Source organism: Gigantopelta aegis, chromosome 3 (genome assembly GCF_016097555.1).
Source record: "Gigantopelta aegis isolate Gae_Host chromosome 3, Gae_host_genome, whole genome shotgun sequence".
NCBI classification, from domain to species: domain Eukaryota; kingdom Metazoa; phylum Mollusca; class Gastropoda; order Neomphalida; family Peltospiridae; genus Gigantopelta; species Gigantopelta aegis.
This window is the reverse complement of record NC_054701.1, coordinates 13,170,918-13,190,847: the sequence shown is the minus strand read 5'-3', so window position 1 is coordinate 13,190,847 and position 19,930 is coordinate 13,170,918. Positions and strand designations below refer to the sequence as shown.

General features: G+C 36.4%; 1 protein-coding gene across 2 annotated transcripts in view; it reads right to left on the bottom strand.

The window, feature by feature from the left end:
* The window catches only part of LOC121367540 (universal stress protein PHOS32-like), a 77,650-nt gene that overhangs the window by 24,856 nt on the left and 32,864 nt on the right, over nt 1-19,930 (bottom strand). Inside the window, exons 3-4 of one of the 2 annotated variants that reach the window (XR_005957389.1) lie at nt 3,290-3,381; nt 686-1,319 (exon numbers count right to left, since the gene is read on the bottom strand). Coding sequence is in view for 1 of the 2 variants with exons in the window: in XM_041491772.1 (XP_041347706.1) it covers nt 1,095-1,319; nt 3,290-3,381 (317 nt within the window). In the remaining variant the exon portion in view is untranslated. Of the gene's footprint in view, nt 1-375; nt 1,320-3,289; nt 3,382-19,930 lie in introns of those variants that run through there. The other variant, XM_041491772.1, reaches the window with a different exon arrangement.

The following is a 19,930-nucleotide window of genomic DNA, read 5'->3' as shown; positions in this document are numbered from 1 at the left end:
AGCTGCTTTAACTTTAACCCAGGGTTAGGGTATATTTAACTCATGGTTAGCGCTAACCAACGAACGAACAACGCATTTTTCAATCGGTGATTAAATTTAACTCTGGGTTAGGCACTTAATCCAGGGTTAACGCTAACCCAGGTTTCGAACAACCGGGCCCAGGCTGGACTTAGTTTTATAAGCACGGGCCCAGGTCTGTTTTTCGACAGAAACTTTCTGAAATGCTTCATCCGTGCACCAGATGACTTGGACAGTACATGATGTCGCAACTACATACCATCGTGGCTGTCGTTTGAATGGAGATGGGGCCGATAAGACACATCAAGTCCGGGATCGCTAATTAAATACATACAAAATACACAGCACAATACAACCAGCTGTTCAGACATCATTTATTTTTCTTTGCAAATCAACAATTTTACAATCAAAGAGCCGTACCCAGCCTAAAATAACAGGGGAGCAAAGTAAAGCCCAAAACACACCGAAATTGGTCTGGGCCCAAGTCTGGCGAGTATTGTACCAGTTAAAAAGGAAACGCACTGTATCAAATGTGATAAAACACATCACGTCTGTGCATGAGTGGACTTCAGATCCGGCAACAGACGACATAGAACATGTACTGTATTTTCACACTACCAGACTGGCAGCTGCACAATGTTCGAGCCGTAACAGTTAAGACCTAGACCTAAAAAAGACACCAGACTTGGTGTCTTTGCACCACACTCGCGACACGCAGCTGCTGTGTGTTTTGGGCTTTACATAGGGTCTTTTTCGATTTGAACCAAAAAGGATACACGTTTCTCAATTAAAAGGGCCTTTTTCGTATTTTATTCTGGAACGATAAGGCCCTGAATAAACTTTAAATTTCTGTAAATATTTTCAAAATTCTATCGTTTTTTTTTTGTCTGAAAATTCTTAATTTAGCTTTTGTACACTTTATGGAATTAGTTATTTCGAAGAAATACACAAACACATTAGAAGAGCTGGTAGCCATAGAAACATTCAACATTGTACAAAGTCCGATTATACAAATAAGAAAATTAGCCACCAGAGGTCAGTGGCGGCGATATGGATGACTGATGTCAAGGCCGTGGTCAGTGTTGATGTTTATCATCATGGTGTACAGGTGGTCGGCACACCACCACAGGCGAGTGGGAGTGGTGGATGATGTAGTCGCTGACGCTGCCGAGGAGCGTTCTCCGGACTTTACCCAATCCTCGAGTTCCGGTCACGATGTAATTGGCGTTCACTTTGTTGGCAAATTCACAGACTGCTTTACCCACCTTGGTTTCGTCCAGCGCAACGAACTCTCCTGTCACCTAGAAACGAGAAATAATAGGACCTACATTGTGACACGAAAGGAGTGGTTGGTTGGTTGACGACGACTCAACACCCTTTAAACTACAGCGTTTAGGTGTCTGTTACTCTAAAGGAAATCTAATTAAAATTAGCTCCACTATTACATGTGGATCTAACAGCAGCCAGTTGGAGCACCAATCAAAACCTTACTTGCAGAATCATGCCAGTGATTTGAAAATAATTTGGAAATATTCCGAATTATCCTGAGGTATACGATATGTTTCATGTGAATTACGAATGCCTTATTTAGACCAGTAGAACTAATTTTAATCGGATTGTTAACAACACTGCGTAGTCTCCAATGTCCAGGTAACATTTCGTCTGTAAATAATAATTTAAATATTGACCAATCACACTTCGCCTTTTATAACGTTATTTGGGAGCATACAAATTCTAAAAATATCAGGCGAGTCTATTTTAGTGGCCGTAGTACAGCGAACCATACCACTTGTGTGTGATTGTTTTTCTCACAACTATGATTTTGTCTGCTATGTTTTGTAAAAATTGTATTTGTAAAATGTAGGGAGAGACCTTAATATAGGCATCGCCTGTTGGTCAATCCCAAAAGTTAAACGTTAATAAATATTGTTTAAAAAAACTAAAACATACCAATACGTACGGGATGGGTTATCAATCTACAATTTTACATTAAAAATTATTTATTTATTTATAAAAAAAAAAACCCCAAAAAACAAACTAAACCAGTCTTCAGTTTTACATTACAAATTATTTATTTTATGAAATAAAACATGTTTTAAGGTATTCGTAATTCACACGAAACATGTCGTATACCCTCAGGATAATTCGGAATGTTTTCAAATTATTTTTAAATCACTGGCATGATTCTGCAAGTAAGATTTTGATTGGTGGACATGAGCTCCAACTGGCTGCTGTTAGATCCACATGTAATAGTGGAGCTAATTTTAATTAGATTGCTCTAAAGGTGACGACATACGATTCGAGTGTCTCTAACGAGAATAGTAGGTTGACAAGACGACATCAACATTTCTTTGGTTGCTATGAAATCGGCTATTCTTGTACGATGCAGTCGTATTCAGGAACCATTTTTCAGGTGCGCTGTTTCGGCGCAGTGCTGCGCAGAACGTGGAAGACTGAAGCATCAACAGTCGGTTCCATGGTTATCAGTAGCAACTGTTCCATATGTACGGCCCTAACATAAAAGCAGTAAAAATATTGGTGTCATCATTGCAGTAAGGCAACTTAAGAATTATATTTTCAACATTTCTTCGCGCAGTATATATCTTGCATGTAATCTCGCCCCGTCATGGTATTTTAAAACAAAGAGACAGCTTTTAAATAAGATCTAAGAGAAAGTGAAGAATGAGGCGTCATGAGAATATAATAAAACAAATTCATTATGCTTAAATATTAAAAACACTCTCTACTGCCGACGGCACACAATACGAGTGCTTCGTACGAGAAAAGCCGATTGTAAAAAGTAAAGTTTGTTTTATTTAACGACGCCACTAGAGTACATTCATTTTTTTTTATATCTTATCATCGACTATTGGACGTCAAACATATGGTCATTCTGACACTGTTTTTTAGAGGAAACCCGCTGTCGCCACATAGGCTACTATTTTACGACAGGCAGCAAGGGATCTCTTATTTGCGCTTTCTACAGGCAGGATAGCATAAAACATGGCCTTTGTTGAACCAGTTATGGATCACTGGTCAGTACAAGTGGTTTGCACCTACCCATTGAGCCTTGCGGAGCACTCACTGAGGGTTTGGAGTCGGTATCTGGATTAAAAATCCCATGCCTCGACGGGGATCCGAACCAAGTACCTACCAGCCTGTAGACTGATGGTCTAACCACGACGCCACCGAGGCCGGTAGAATAGCCGATTGCGACAAGACATTACAATTTGATCGGTTGCTATATTTAAGTCATTTTGCGGTCACTCACGTTGTTTTCGTTCATCTTGTGTAGGAATTTTCTCTTCAGTTGATCTGACTTCGCATTAGCCTCGTCGATCATCTCCTCAATCTTGGCAGCGGCTGTCAACAAAAAACCCAAATAACATTATTTTATTTAACGACACCGCTAGAGCACATTGATTGGAGCTATTCACTGGTGGCACCTAAGTCTGCGCACCTAAGCATTTGTGTTATATTTTAAAGTTAAAATATTTCTTTAAAAATATTTATTTCACTGCCACAGTACAATGGAACAATAAACGTGTTACAACTAAAGTTATTTTAATTTTAATGTTTTTTAAACTCAAGTAATGAGCGCATTTTTAGTGGGACCCCCCCTGCATTTACTGGCCTGCATGACGGCACATAAGTCTGCGCAGGAAACAGTAAAACAACCACTTCTGTCGCTAATGTTTACATAAAACAGCAACAAACAATGGATCCGACTTTTATAAGTTCTAAATAACAAACACTTCCTGTTATAGTCTGTTTCAGAAATATTTAGATTGTGCAAATGAGATAAATATAAATGGTGTTCCATGCTCCTTAGTTTGGACAACACAAAATGACAATATTAAAAAAAGCCAATGTAAAAATATTTGATCATTATTCACCAAAAATTTCTATTATTAACTGTAAATGAGCACAAATAGTGTTCGTTAGACATATAGGACAATCAATGATAATTTTGAAACAGACTATAGCTAAAATAGGCCATGCTGTCAGTGCAATCTTCAAAGTCTGTGTGCAGCCATTTTGCATTGTGTCACTCGGAGGGAAATTCAAAGTATGCCTGGATGTTTACGTTAACAGATTAAATAAGACATTCATTTGATTTATGGATTCATAAATTACAATAAGGTATGTATTGAAGCTTCTATGTAAATTTATGTAAGTTGATATGCAAGGTTGAAGGTTGATCATTACAACGTTGACAGACACGTGTTGACAGGTGATAGAAAAACACGTTGATCGAGGCTGGCAACAGTATACTTTTAGTGCATTAATTCAGAGTTCTTTTCAATAAAAGTGTTATCGACCAGTTTTATACATATATTCACAATCAAGATGTGTTGTTTTAACAACGGTTTTGTGAATTAAATTAACGTTGTTTGTTTGTTTACAAACATACCCCGACACTTGTTTCGAGACGTAATGTAACGTCATTAACGTGCGCAGACTTTTGTACCGCGCAGACTAAGGTGACATGAGTGTTGGATGTCAAACATTTGTTAATTTTGACTTATAGTCCTAGCGAGAGGAAGCCAGGGGATCTTTTATATACAACATCCCACAAAAACCTACGAAAAAACCCCCAAAACCCCAAACTATATTAGTCACAAAACAAACAAACAAACAAAACCAATATGATTATTTTTCCTTTGAATCATAATAATTAGTCTGGTTGTATAATTTTAAAAATGAATATATTTTGGAAAAAAAAAAAGGGAAATTAATTCTTGATTCTTCTGAATCAGTATACCCTAGAGAGTTCCAGGGGGAAAAAGATCCCCATGTCCATAATATTATATCGTATGAGGATAATACCGCATATCCTTAAACCCAAATAGTCTAGATTGACTGAGTCACTAATAAACGCAATAAGTTTTAATGTGCTGCGTCACTAATCGATTGATTGATTGATTGAAGATTTTAACATGCTCCCATACCACTAAGGTTTCGAGCATGACCACCCCGGGCTCGATCTCTGGAGGCCAGTGACACAGTCCGGGGCAGAATTATTTGGGACAATTTTGATTTTTACTATGAATAGGGGAAGGGGACTTTACAATTTGCTTTTTATTACGTCATTTCTAAAAAATAAAATTCATAAATATAGTTTATTAATTTTGACGTTATTTTAGATCAGGTATTCTAATATTAAATACTTATATAAAATGTTTGTTATTTAACCCTTATCGTTCAGATGAGGTAGTATCTAGGAGGTTGGGCGGGGTCACTCCCCCATTGCTGGCGGGCCAATGGACACTTTCGGGCAAAATGAGCTGGCCTGAAATCTTCACCATGTATTTTTATCATTCTACTCACAATATTAGTTGTAATCCATGTAAAAATGCAGACTGATTTGTTCGGAATCCTATATAGCGTCTTTGTAATAATGCGAATATAAAATTATATACGTTGTGTTCCAGATTCGAACATTTTCGTTTCATTCGGGCAATACAAAATCAGCCTGCCCCCACCCCATCCCTACTCCAAAAAAGGGAGCCTGAATGCCTATTTTGACCAAAACTGTCAGGTGTAAAAGTGTCATGATAGTTAGTCTGTTTAAAAATATCTTTGTTAATTGTGTGTGCATATTATTGATAGTATGATAATTGTTCAGGGGTTACTGTTTTGTCTTAGTCGGTGTAGTGGCCCATTGAGCTGCTAAAACCCACTATTTCTATTAATTGATAAACCTTAATGATAACCATTTAACATAATTTGTTATCGATGGTATTGTTGGTTGGGACTAAGATATCATAGAGCCCAGAGTCTGATATATCATATGTTAGACCAAATTAATTTTTGAAAATGAGCAAAATTGACAAAGCAGGCACATGTTCAGTAAATTATGCAGGGGGAGGTCTAGACTGTGGCAGATAGAAATTAGTTTTGAAGAGGGATGTTTAGACCACGCAACCTCACCCCACACCCTACGTACACGCGCCTGCAACATTATTGACAAAAAGGCACAAACTTAAAAATTATATAAGATAATTTATATAACGCAAATATCACATTTTTATAGTTGAATTATTATTATTATTATTATTATTATTATTATTATCAAATACCAGTATATAATGTCTAACAGATAATTGTGTTGGTATATCAGATGGGCAAGTTATACTTATCTGCGAGTACTAATACATGCTTCGAATTATGGAAAATCTTTTCGAGTTACTTTTAAATGTTTAAACATTTATTAGTTGGAACAACACGCATTGAATAAAGACCTTGGTTTTGTTCGTGTAATAAGGTCAACAAAATGTGTACATACTCTTGCAAATGATATAAATGGAAAATATTGGAATAAATAGAAAATATTTAAATACGGAGAGGTGCCAGTATCCCAAGTTAATTAAATAAACCAGAAAGGAAACTGCTTTTCAATTTGTTTACATTTATAATTTATTTTGTATATGTACCACCGTACTTAAATTTTGATTGTCCAGGAATGCAAGTCCGACCCGGACTTAATATCCTAGCAGTCAGACCAGTATTCCTAAGGAACGTAAGTCCTAGGACTTGCATGGAATTGAAGACTATAGTTAATTAACTACTAGCGTAGTAATGTTATAATGTGTGACTGAATGTCGGTGGTGTCGAACTGACGGCAAATAACATGGTCACCTTCTGACACACTGGATCGAGGCTTTTGGTTCCAAAGCTTGTTTTGATTAACGATACCACTTGGACAGGGACGTACCCTGATCAAAATCCTAGGGGGAGACACCACTTGGACAGGTACGTACCCTGATCAAAATCCTAGGGGGAGACACCACTTGGACAGGGACGTACCCTGATCAAAATCCTAGAGGAAGACACCACTTGGACAGGGACGTACCTGATCAAAATCCTAGGGGGAGACACCACTTGGACAGGGACGTACCTGATCAAAATCCTAGAGGAAGACACCACTTGGACAGGGACGTATCCTGATCAAAATCCTAGGGGGGACAGGGACGTACCTGATCAAAATCTAGGGGGACACCACTTGGACAGGGACGTACCCTGATCAAAATCCTAGAGGAAGACACCACTTGGACAGGGACGTACCCTGATCAAAATCCTAGGGGGAGACACCACTTGGACAGGGACGTACCCTGATCAAAATCCTAGGGGGAGACACCACTTGGACAGGGACGTACCCTGATCAAAATCCTAGGGGGAGACACCACTTGGACAGGGACGTACCCTGATCAAAATCCTACGGGGAGACACCACTTGGACAGGGACGTACCCTGATCAAAATCCTAGGGGGAGACACCACTTGGACAGGGACGTACCCTGATCAAAATCCTAGGGGGAGACACCACTTGGACAGGGACGTACCCCACCACTTGGACAGGGACGTACCCTGATCAAAATCCTAGGGGGAGACACCACTTGGACAGGGACGTACCCTGATCAAAATCCTAGGGGGAGACACCACTTGGACAGGGACGTACCTGATCAAAATCCTAGGGGGAGACACCACTTGGACAGGGACGTACCCTGATCAAAATCCTAGGGGGAGACACCACTTGGACAGGGACGTACCTGATCAAAATCCTAGGGGAAGACACTACTTTTTATAAACAAATCAAACACTATACAAATTAAACCCTGAGATGTGTATGCTATTTTCTGGAGTAAAAGAAAGAGAGAAAAAAGTGAGATTCCCGGAGAGTATGGTACTGCACTAGAGCACATTGATTTATTGATCATCGACTATTTTGTAATTCTGACATATAGTCTTAGAGAGGAAATCCGCTACATTTTCTCATTAGTTGCAAGGGATCTTTTATATGTACATTCCCACAGACAGGATAGCACATACCACGGACTTTGATATACCAGTCGTGGTGTTCTGGCTGGTTTTTTGGTTATTATTTGCTGTTACTACTGGTGTTAGTGTGGTTCTTTCTACGTCCGAACCTACATACCCTATATATAGCTGGTATTCAAAACTTGTGGCACTACGTTTCAACCGTTTCTCAACCGAAATAGTGCAACAAATGGACACACAAACCAAAAATGTATAACCTACCATACTCACTAAATCCCGATTGAAGAACTTGCATCATTATTAACAAAATAAATCTTCCAACAACAACATAACAAATTTCCCCTCCATTTTGAATTTGCTAAATAGAGGGAAGCAACTCGCCCTGCACATTAAGAACAGTATTGACTTTATGTGCACCTTGCACTACTACTGGTGTGATCCTTTATTTGTTTCAATCAGTATATTTTCCAATTTCTAGTATATATAATTACAACCTTTTTGTTTTAACTTTAATTTACACATTACCTACAACGTCTTGCTTACATTTATACATTAATTATTGGGGAGCGACGTAACCTAATCGTACAGCGCTCGCCTGATGCGCGGTCTGTCTCGGATCGATCCCCGTCAGTTGGACCAGTGGGTTATTTCTCGTTCAAGCCAGTGCATCAAAATATTTGCTTTGTTTAACGAAACCACTAGAGCACATAAATTAATTAATCATCGGCTATTGGATGTCAAACATAATTCTCACTCGTCGTTGCTATCAGAAGAAACCCGCTACCTTTTTCCATTGGCAACGATAAAAATAATAAAGTTTGCTTTATTTAACGACGCCACTAGAGCACATTGATTTTTTTATCTTATCATCGGCTATTGGATATCAAGCATATGGTCATTCTGACACTGTTTTTTTTTAGAAAAAACACGCTGTCGCCACATAGGCTACTGTTTTACGACAGACAGCAAGGGATCTTTTATTTGCGCTTCCCACAGGCAGGATAGCACAAACCATGGCCTTTGTTGAACCAGTCCATTGGCAACGAGGAATCTTTTATATGAACTTACGGAGGACAGAAAAACACATACCACGGCATTTGACCAGTTGTGGTGCACTGGTTGGAAAAAAAAAAATCCCAATCAGTTGAATGGATCCACAGAGGTGATTCGATCCTGCGACGCAAGCACCTCAAGGAAGCACTCAACCAAGGATGTTTTTTTTTTATTATTTGAGGGGGCCCAAAACCCGTTGTTGTTTTTGAAAATAGAATTTAAAGGTTCTTGACAGGTGGACGGGATAAATTTGCATTTATTGCATTCTGTAATATATATATATTGTTTAACTAAAAACAAGGAGCCCCCTTGGGTCACCGCCTGAATCCGCGCCTGGTCGCCAACAATTTATTTCCTTTCCATTCCTGTTTTTAATCAAATAAAATAATTTAAAACAACCTAGAACAAAATGAGTATCGTACTTTATTTCTCTACGTTACCTGTGTCTCTTTCTTCCGTAATCGTTAAGAAAACGTAAAGAGTTGATTGGTGTTTTATTTAGACGAGTCCGCGTGTAAGGAGAAAAGTGATAATCATTCACAGAGAGACAGGAAGAGCTGAGGGACACTGGGCCAATTTGTCTTCTTTAATCTAACTGCAGCAAAGAAGATCCCAGCAGTTTATCACTTAGCAAATGTTTTCTTTTTAAAAGTGTAGTATTAATCAGAAAAGACAGATCAAAGAATTAATGTCGTACGATGTTCTTAAGGTACAGTCAGACGTTACGACGTGTGGTAATGAACTCTGGCAAAGAAACTAAAAGGAATGGTTCTTTAATAAAAGTTGTGTTATAAACTACAGCTATTTGGTGAGAGAGCGAGAGAGAGAGAGAGAGAGAGAGAGAGAGAGAGAGAGAGAGAGAGAGAGAGAGAGAGAGGGAGGTTAATCAGTCAATCTTAGAAACATTAATGCCTAATTGGAGAATGGTAAGGTCACAATACCGACGTCTATCTTATTTAATAACTGACAACTAAAATAGCCATTAACCCACTGATCTGAACTGGCAGCCCAGATAGTTAAATTATATGCCCAGAACAGCGTACTTCAATTGATATATTATGAAATAAAGTGGATTATTTTAAAATGAAACCTATTTTACTATTACTGTTACCTTTACACAGGCGGGATAGCACGTACCAGTCGCAAAACTGACCCCTCTTTATAAACAAGGCAGTACCTAGACTAGCATAAGTAGGGTGGCAGTATGAAAGTAAATAGGGCACATTAATAGAATGGTTTTCCGGGTAGACAAATCCGGGTAGACAAAAAGGGCATTTTTAAACAACAAAAAGGGCATTCCCACCGTATTTACTGAAGTAATAAAACCGAAACAACAATAAGGGATCAGATGAGCGAGCACATAACTGGTGTTTTTCAAAAACTTGATGATCATACAGAAGATGAAAAACTGAGATCCCCTAGATCTTCATGCGACAAAACTTTAAACAGCTCAGGACGGAAACTGTTAAGTTTGTGCACGGCAACCACTTTGATAATATTAAACGGTCGACATTCTAGCGATGTGAAGGGAGAAACAACGTTTTTCAATAGCAAAACAACAAGTATCCTAGATTACTGTCTTGTTAGTGAAGACACGTGGGAAAACGTAAATAACTTTGTCGTTGATTCGTTCAATGAGTACTCTGACCACGCCCCAATAGTAATATCGTTACGTCCATTAAAGCCATTGGTCGAAAGTCTTCAAACGAAAAATATCGAAGCCGAACGGTTTGAAATGAGATGCAAATGGTTTCCGGAGAATAATGAGGTTGCAGGTAGCCTCTTGAACATGCGCATAGAGGAGCCCCAATTGATTGTAAACAACATTGATATACATGATAGGGAATCTGTGAATGAACATGTAGAATAGTTCATTAATATATTAAATTATGTTACGGATAGCTGTAAATATGAAGTACGGTTAAATAATAAGATACACAACATCAAGAGGATGGATAAGCCATGGTTCGATGAGGAATGTAAACGTCTCCAAATTGTCTATAAAAAAACATTATACATGTTTAATAAATTCAAAACAGATTCGTGTAGACAAGCGTGTAGACAAGTCCGATTTCAAACGTTTTTTCAAAATTTAGAAGGTAATAAATTAAGTTATTTGATAAAAAATAACCCAAAAATGTTTTACCGATGTTTCAACAGGAAAAACCCGAACGACTGTGTAAATATTGACATTGAGGAACTGACCAACCATTTTAGAAATTTATTTTCACAAGAAGCAGATGTTAGTAATTCGTGCAATACAGGGGAGACAACTCGACGCGATACGATATTCGAGGAGCAAGATTGTGTAATCACTGAAGCTGAAGTCATGAAGTGTATCGACTTGACTAAAAATGAAAAAAGCCCTGGAATGGATAATATTTTGAACGAGTTTTTAAAAACATTTAAGAAAGAGTTGTGTCCGATCATAACCAAACTTTTAAATATTATTTTAGATTCTGGAGTTTATCCCTCTATATGGAAACATGCTGTTATAACACCCACATTCAAAAAAGGAAACCCAATGGATACAAATAACTACAGGGGAATTTCTCTTCTTAGTAATCTAGCAAAATTGTTCACATCGGTACTCAACCAGCGACTTTTAATGTGTAGCACAGATAACAACATAGTAACAGACGCACAATTCGGATTCAAACCTGACTATGGCACAAGATATGCAATTTTCGTACTTCATGGCCTTGTAACAAAATTTCTTTCTAACAAAAAACGATTGTATTGCTGTTTTATAGATTATGCCAAAGCTTTTGATAATATAGACAGAGTTAAATTATGGAGAAAGGTAATTAAAGCCGGTGTCACAGGAAATGTTTTAACTGTAATACAATGTCTATATACTGATTTCAAGGTCCACGTGAAAGGCTCATCTAGTGCAACAGACAGTTTTAACGTTTCCAGAGGTCTTTTTCAGCGGGAGGGCCTTTCGCCCCTCCTATTTTCTATGTATGTTAATGACCTTGAATCTCATTTCATTAATGATGACTGCTCATCAATCGATTTAGAACTATTAAATTTGTTTTCAATAATGTATGCGGACGTTACAGTGATATTTTCCGAAACAGTTGAGGGTTTACAGAATATGCTGGACAGTTTAGCAAGATATTGTTTGGACTGGAAGTTACAAGTAAATGTGAGCAAAACTAAAATAGTGATTTTTCGAAATGGAGGTAAAATAAAAGCGACGGAACAGTGGTTTTACAAAGGAGCACTAATTGATATAGTGGATGATTTTAACTATCTTGGTGTAACCTTTCGATACAATGGTAAATTTCATATTACATAAAAGACAGTTGCAGTTAAAGCACAAACAGCAGTGTCTGGTCTTAAAAGATCAGTATCAAACTTTTATCTGAAGAAGGAAACTGAGTTGTCATTATTCGATACATATATCCAACCTATTTTAAACTACGGATGTGAAACGTGGGGATTTCATAAAGGACATGACATCGAAAAAGTACATATAAAATTTTGTAAAGTACTATTAGGAGTTCACAAAAAGGCAATGAATGTATGTGTTTACAATGAGTTAGGTCGAATGCCATTACAATACAAAAGGTATATGATCATTCTAAAATAGTGGCTAACGCTACTGAAAAGTGATAATTGTATATTATCGAATGTTTACAAATATTTGTATAATGCATGTGAAACTTGTACTAACTGGGCTACTAATGTTAAAAAGCTTCTTGATTCTCTTGAGTTGTCGTATATATGGTATCAACAATCTGTTAATAATGAGCTATATATTTTACATATGATAAACATGAGATTGCAAGATCTTTTTCGTCAAGACCTGTTATCTTTTTTTGAAGGTTCTTCTAGATGCTTTATTTATAAGCACTTGACAGATAACTTTTGCCTACAGTTTTATTTTAAAAAAATATAGCACCACATTTATTAAGAATGATATGTAAGTTTAGAATTTCTGCTCATTCATTAAATGTTGAATCTGGCCGTTATTCCAATATTCCACGATGTAATAGAATCTGTTTCTGTTGTAACACATTAGACGAAGAGGACGAATTTCATTTTATTCTTATTTGCAGTTTATACTCAGAGTTAAGACGTAAATTTATTAAACCCTATTATTGGAAACATCCTTCTGTTTTTAAGCTAATTCAACTTCTAACTGTCCAAAATGTTAAAGAACTTAGAAATTTGGGGAAATTCTTATTTAATGCTTGTGAAGCTCGAATTCTTTTTGTTTAATAATGCATAGCTACAATATTTTATATTATGATATATATTAAGTATAATCAACAAATCTATTTTAATTTAAATTTTTGTCTGCATTAATAATAATTTGTCCATCCAGAAACAATATTCTATTTGTGTTACTTTAGTGTATTTTACAATATTTAGTAATAACAAATATTAACTCTGTCCGTCCATATTAAGGTTTTTGTTACTTTGGTGTGTTTTACAATATTCAGTAATAACAAATACTAACTCTGTCCATCCATATTAAGGTTTTTGTTACTTTGGTGTGTTTTACAATATTCAGTAATAACAAATACTAACTCTGTCCATCCATATTAAGGTTTTTGTTACTTTGGTGTATTTTACAATATTCAGTAATAACAAATACTAACTCTGTCCATCCATATTAATGTTTTTGTTACTTTAGTGTGTTTTACAATATTCAGTAATAACAAATACTAACTCTGTCCATCCATATTAATGTTTTTGTTACTTTGGTGTATTTTACAATATTAGGTAATAACAAATACTAACTCTGTCCATCCATATTAATGTTTTTGTTACTTTGGTGTATTTTACAATATTCAGTAATAACAAATACTAACTCTGTCCATCCATATTAATGTTTTTGTTACTTTAGTGTGTTTTACAATATTCAGTAATAACAAATACTAACTCTGTCCATCCATATTAATGTTTTTGTTACTTTGGTGTATTTTACAATATTCAGTAATAACAAATACTAACTCTGTCCATCCATATTAATGTTTTTGTTACTTTCGTGTGTTTTACAATATTCAGTAATAACAAATACTAACTCTGTCCATCCATATTAATGTTTTTGTTACTTTGGTATATTTTACAATATTCAGTAATAACAAATACTAACTCTGTCCATCCATATTAATGTTTTTGTTACTTTAGTGTGTTTTACAATATTCAGTAATAACAAATACTAACTCTGTCCATCCATATTAATGTTTTTGTTACTTTAGTGTGTTTTACAATATTCGGTAATAACAAATACTAACTCTGTCCATCCATATTAATGTTTTTGTTACTTTAGTGTGTTTTACAATATTCAGTAATAACACATACTAACTCTGTCCATCTATATTAAAGTTTTTATTCTCTGTTTTTTTCCTGCCAAATTATTATATTATGTAACGTTATAATTATTCCCACCATGTTTCAACTGTACAAACATTGTGTACGCCTATAGACAGAGGTTTTTGGCTAATAAACAATACTGCCACCCTTGCATCCCCGCTAGATATACTTAATTGAAGTTTCAAGACTTTGGGCGTCGGATCCCACCCTGCTCAAGCAATTAAACAAAAACATATTCTCCGGACAAGACCACCTCATAAATTCCACTCACCATAGTCTCGACACACCTCCTCCTGATAAAATGTTTATACACGCGTTTATAAGCATGTGCTCTAGTAAAATTGAAACTTACGTACCGTAAACGACAGTTCTAACCACAGGAAATGAACTATACTATAAACGTTCTATAAGAAAACCTTAGATACCCGCTGTTTTTAGAAGCTAGGTTTTAATTTATGATTTTTTTCAGATGTCTGAAGAAGACAAATTTTATGTGCTCCTCAGCCATTTTCCTTTGTCTGTTTTACGCCCCAAAACCTGTTACTGTATTTTAAAAAGACGTAAATGGTTTTTATATATAATACATTTCTATTTATTTTAAATGTCGAGACTTTGTATTTTTATTACTTCTGTATGTTTTACTATTTAAATACATTTTTAGTCTTATAAATCCATGATGCATAATGAGTGACTTTTATATTGTTTAATAAGAATGTTTCTTATCTATTTTACGTATAGTATGCCTGTATATTTTACTATTGATAATGTGATTTTTTAGTCTCTCATAATTCCATAAGGAGTGGCCATTATATTGTTTATTGTTTGTTTTTCCCATTACCATAGTTTGACAGCCAACAGCCGATGTATTTGTCGTGCTGGGGTGTCGTTAAACATTCATTCAATATCTTGTTTATTAAGAAAGTGTATATATTGGGTGAGACTTTAATCAAGTATCTGTCTGTCTGCCCGTCTATATTATTGTAAATTAATCGTGTACTATAATTTGCCGTTGCAAGTTGAACTGTGTGAACGCGTCTTTATTACAATCTGAGTAAAAAAACCCAAACAACCCTGTATTTCTAAGAAAAAACGTCTAAACCTCGTTTTCTTTTCCTTAGTCTTTATCTATAAAGACAAAGCATTTTTCTAGAGACAAACTACGCATCTACAAACAGGTGGTCTAGGATCGATCCCCGTCGGTGGATCGTTGGGCTATTTCTCATTCCAGCCAGTACACCACGATTGGTATATCAAGGGCCGTGGTATGTGCTATACTGTCTGTGGGATGGTGTATATCAAAGATCCCTTGCTACTACTGAAAATATGTAGCGGGTTTTCTCTCTAAGACTGTATATAAAAATTACCAAATGTTTGACATCCAATGGCCGATGATTAATAATTAATGTACTTTAGTGGTGTCGTTAAACAAAACAAACATGAACTGTTTTGTATCCATTACAAATCAGAGATGATGCTAAATACCATGTTCAGAATGTGTGTTTAAAATACCTACGGTAATTTATTTATCTAAATTTATTTACATTCCATGGGAATATTCACTGAATATTGGATCTAGTCTAATGCTATTGATATTATTATTTATTGCATAACCGGGGCCGTATCTAGCACAGTCGGTAGAGCGCTCACCCGAATATTCACTTGACCCATTGTCTGATTGCTCCCCCCGTTCCATTCAGTGCCACCCACCTGGTATATCAAAGGCCATGGTATGTGTAAACCTGCCTGTGGGAAACTCCATATAAAAGACCATTGCTGCTAATGGAAAAATGTAGCGGTTTCCTCTGAAGAATAGGTATCAAAATTACCAAATGTTTGCATCCAGTAGCCGATGATTGATTAATCAATATGCTCTAGTGGTGTATTTAAATAAAATAAAACTTTAGTATATATAACATTCAGTGACGTATCGGGAAAAAACCCAGTCAGTGTAATAATAATGCTATCAGTCACTAGTTGAAATAACACCAAGAGATGTTGACTGCAGACTTAACTCCGACTTTATGAGATTAAAATCACATTACATTTTGACAAAGACATGAAATACACTGATGGAAAACAGTAAGGAGCATACAAAAAGTAAAAACAAACAAAACCCTCAACTCATAGTATCAGACGTTGACTGTGTTACTGGAATTGTAATTCAACACCACTGATATTCAGTCCCACATTATATCTGTATATGAAAAACAAACAGTATTACGCGAGTGATAAATTAAATTCCCTATACAATTCCATGAATTCCCTAATCTCTTTCCATAAATATATCTGCTATAGCTATATTACAGATAAACTCGGAACTCATTACAATCTACTTTCGTGCTTATATCCATTAAATGTACTTTGCTTTCAAAAGGAAGATATTTTGTTTTCTCAGAAGAATGACAATAATAGTCGTTAATCTGTAATACACCACAACAACATACCATGTTTTAAATCTGTCAAATGCGGAAACATACCTCACGATTACGAATCTGCTATCAGCATAGACATCGCTAACTATCAGGTGATTTGTCTTAGAAGAGAGCTACAGGGGCGAATGCACGAACTCGTGAAAGGGGCAAACCAATGAAGTTTTTTTTTAAAAGACATATAAAACAGGCACTTGAATACACTTAAAGGGAACAGTTCCCCTAGTCCCTTTATAAGCTACTATTCTGCAAACTAAATAAAAATTACTCAATAGCTCCATTTCTCTTTCAACGAACCGTTTCAAATTATGCGCCAAAATTACCTCATGAAAACTGCGCAATCTTATATTGTTGACTTAATCCTACGGGACATTCAAAATTTAATATCACCACAAATGTCCCGGCCTGCTACCGACCCTGGCCGGCCTGCTACCGACCCTGGCCGGGCTGCTGGTCCTGTCTTGCAAAGGAGCCGGCGTGGGTGCGTTTTAACAACTTGCTCTGAATGTGCACGTTAAGCCCTATGACCTGACCTAACCTAATCCCTCCCTGGATCCGTCTCAGAGCTGATTGCGACCACGGTGCCGACAGGTTAACCACTACACCACTGTGACCAATAACCAGGAAGTTGATACGTGTAGTAAGACAATCGAAAACAATCATTCTCTCGTTAACAGTCATAAAAAAACAATAATAATAATAAATTTAAAATTAAATTACTAAAATACCCCCAACCCCCAAAAAAACAAAACAAAAAAACAACAACCCCAAAACAACCAACAACACAAAAAACAACAAACAAACAAACAAACTCCGCATCCATCAAGGTGTATGCTATCCCATGAAATAAAGTTCAATTTTTTAACGATACCACTGGCGCACACTGATTTATATGTCAAATATTTTGTAATTTTGACATATAGTCTTACAGAGGAAACCCACTACATTTTTCCATTAGTAGCAAGTGATCTATTATGCATCATCCCACAAACAGGATAACACATACCACGACCTTAGTTGTGTTGCACTGGCTAGGAAAACATCAGGCCCCATGCAGTAAATAAATATTGTAATTAAAGTAGTGTCGCAAATAGAATAAATATTGATAAATAAATTACAATAGATTCTCGCCATCCGTGATTGATTTCTAATAGGTAATTAAAGTAGTGACGGAAATAGAATAAAACTAATTTTCGTCGATTATGTCTTTCATATTAAACTGACAAGTAAATATTTTGTAAATATCTATTGAATGATACTCTACCTAATTTAGCATTTATTTGCTTGGGTTCTCATTGATGTACAAGGTGGTGTTTACTCTTGAAATTAAAAGAAAAATGTCAATAAACAGGTGATTTGTGTACTTCATTGGAACAGACTATAACACATTTGTGTCAATTTCATTTATCTTTAAACACACTTTTACTTTAAAAGTGCAAGTTAACTGAGTATTTTGAATTGTAGCATACGTTATTAATTATGATCAGCATATTTAGTGAATATAAATTAAATCAAGTACATTAGAAATTTACACAATCTTGTAACCACTTAAAGGTGCTATATCGTAGTTATATGTGGTCATCTATTTGTGATAAAGATTCTCAAATAAAAAAAATCATTTTCTACTAGTAGATACAATTATATTGTTAGAATCATTTATGGGCATATAGTTGAAGGTGTAGTTTTTAAATTTTAAAGCAAAATTTAATTTTTTTTTTTTTTTGCAATACCTGTGATTATGCAACCTGGAGATAGCACCTTTAACTCATGTACATAGAACATTTAATACCGGTATAATAGATCATACACTCAGAATGGTTCTTGACAGTTTTGCTCAAACCTTACTAAGAAATGTCTACAATTATTTTGTTTTGGAGAGGGATAGGGGTAAATCGTCATCAGAGACAGTCCCTCACATATTGCAACAGCAATGAAATTAACAGATGTCGATCAATTTGTTGTATAGTCTGTTCCAATAAAGTGCACAAATCACCTGTTTATTGACATATTTCTTCTAATTTCAAGACAAAACACCACCTTGTACATCAAACAGGTAAATGCTAAATTAGGTAGAGTATCATTAAATAGATATTTACAAAATATTTATTTGTCAGTTTGATATGCAAGAAATATTCAACAAAAATCAGTTTTATTCTATTTCCGTCACTACTTTAGTTCGTCTAACTGATGCCTCAGTCTTGTCCTAACGTGATTTCACTCTGACAATAACGTGCATCTTGTGACCACCAGAGAATTTAATAAACACTGTCTGGAGACAGCCCACATCAAAGGGACTACTTAACGTGTCTACTGGTCGCAGCTTTTCTATATCACAGACTGTCACATTGTGTTTATCTAGTCCGTGTTGACAGGCTCGTAACTAGCCCTGGTGTGCGTACGTGCGTGTGTGTGTGTGTGTCTCGCTCTCTGTGTGTGTGTGTGTGTGTGTGTGTGTGTGTGTGTGTATGTGTGTCTCTGTATATGTGTGTGTTGTGTCTCTGTGTGTCTCTTAATGTGTGTGTGTATGTATGTGTAGTGTGTGTGTGTCTGTATGTGTTGTGTGCATGTGTATGTGTTGTGTGCATGTGTATGTGTTGTGTGCATGTGTGCATGTGTATGTGTGCGTGTGTATGCGTATGTGTGTGAGTACATGTGTGTATGCCTGTGTGTGTGTGTGTGTGTTGCTTGTGTGTTTGTTGCTTGTGTGTGTGTGTTGCTTGTGTGTGTGTGTGTGTGTGTGTGTTGCTTGTGTGAGCGTGTGCGTACAGGACAGTGTGTATGTGTGTGTGTGGGGGGGGGGGGGGGATTCACCCTCAGAAAACTACGAAATAATGCCCCTTTTATTTTAGAAATGCCTTTTTTATCTACCTGATAGAGACTCAATTACTAAACCCTTATTCGATTTATACTGCCACCCACTAACCTTTAGCTAAGTACGGCCATGGCTGATGGAACACCATTTAGCTCAGTATTTGACTGTTCGCCCGAGGTGCGGAAGGTTATAGAACCATTTCTACTCAAACGTACTTGTTCCTTCGCTACATTAAAAGTCGTGGTATGTACACCAACTACATCATGTGCTAAAGAAATGCCACACGGTATATGTGCTGATTAAAGACAATAGCGATGCATCATTAAACCAGAATCATTTCCTTCCCTTGCGCCCCCTCCCCTTCCCTCACCCGGACGTCGATAATCGATAGAAGATATTATGTTTATAATGGCCCAATACAGCTGAGACAAAGTGACTTTCCTTTCTTCTCAACTCGATTAGCCCGTGTCCGGAATTGTCAGTTTATTCCATTACTGGAATATTCTG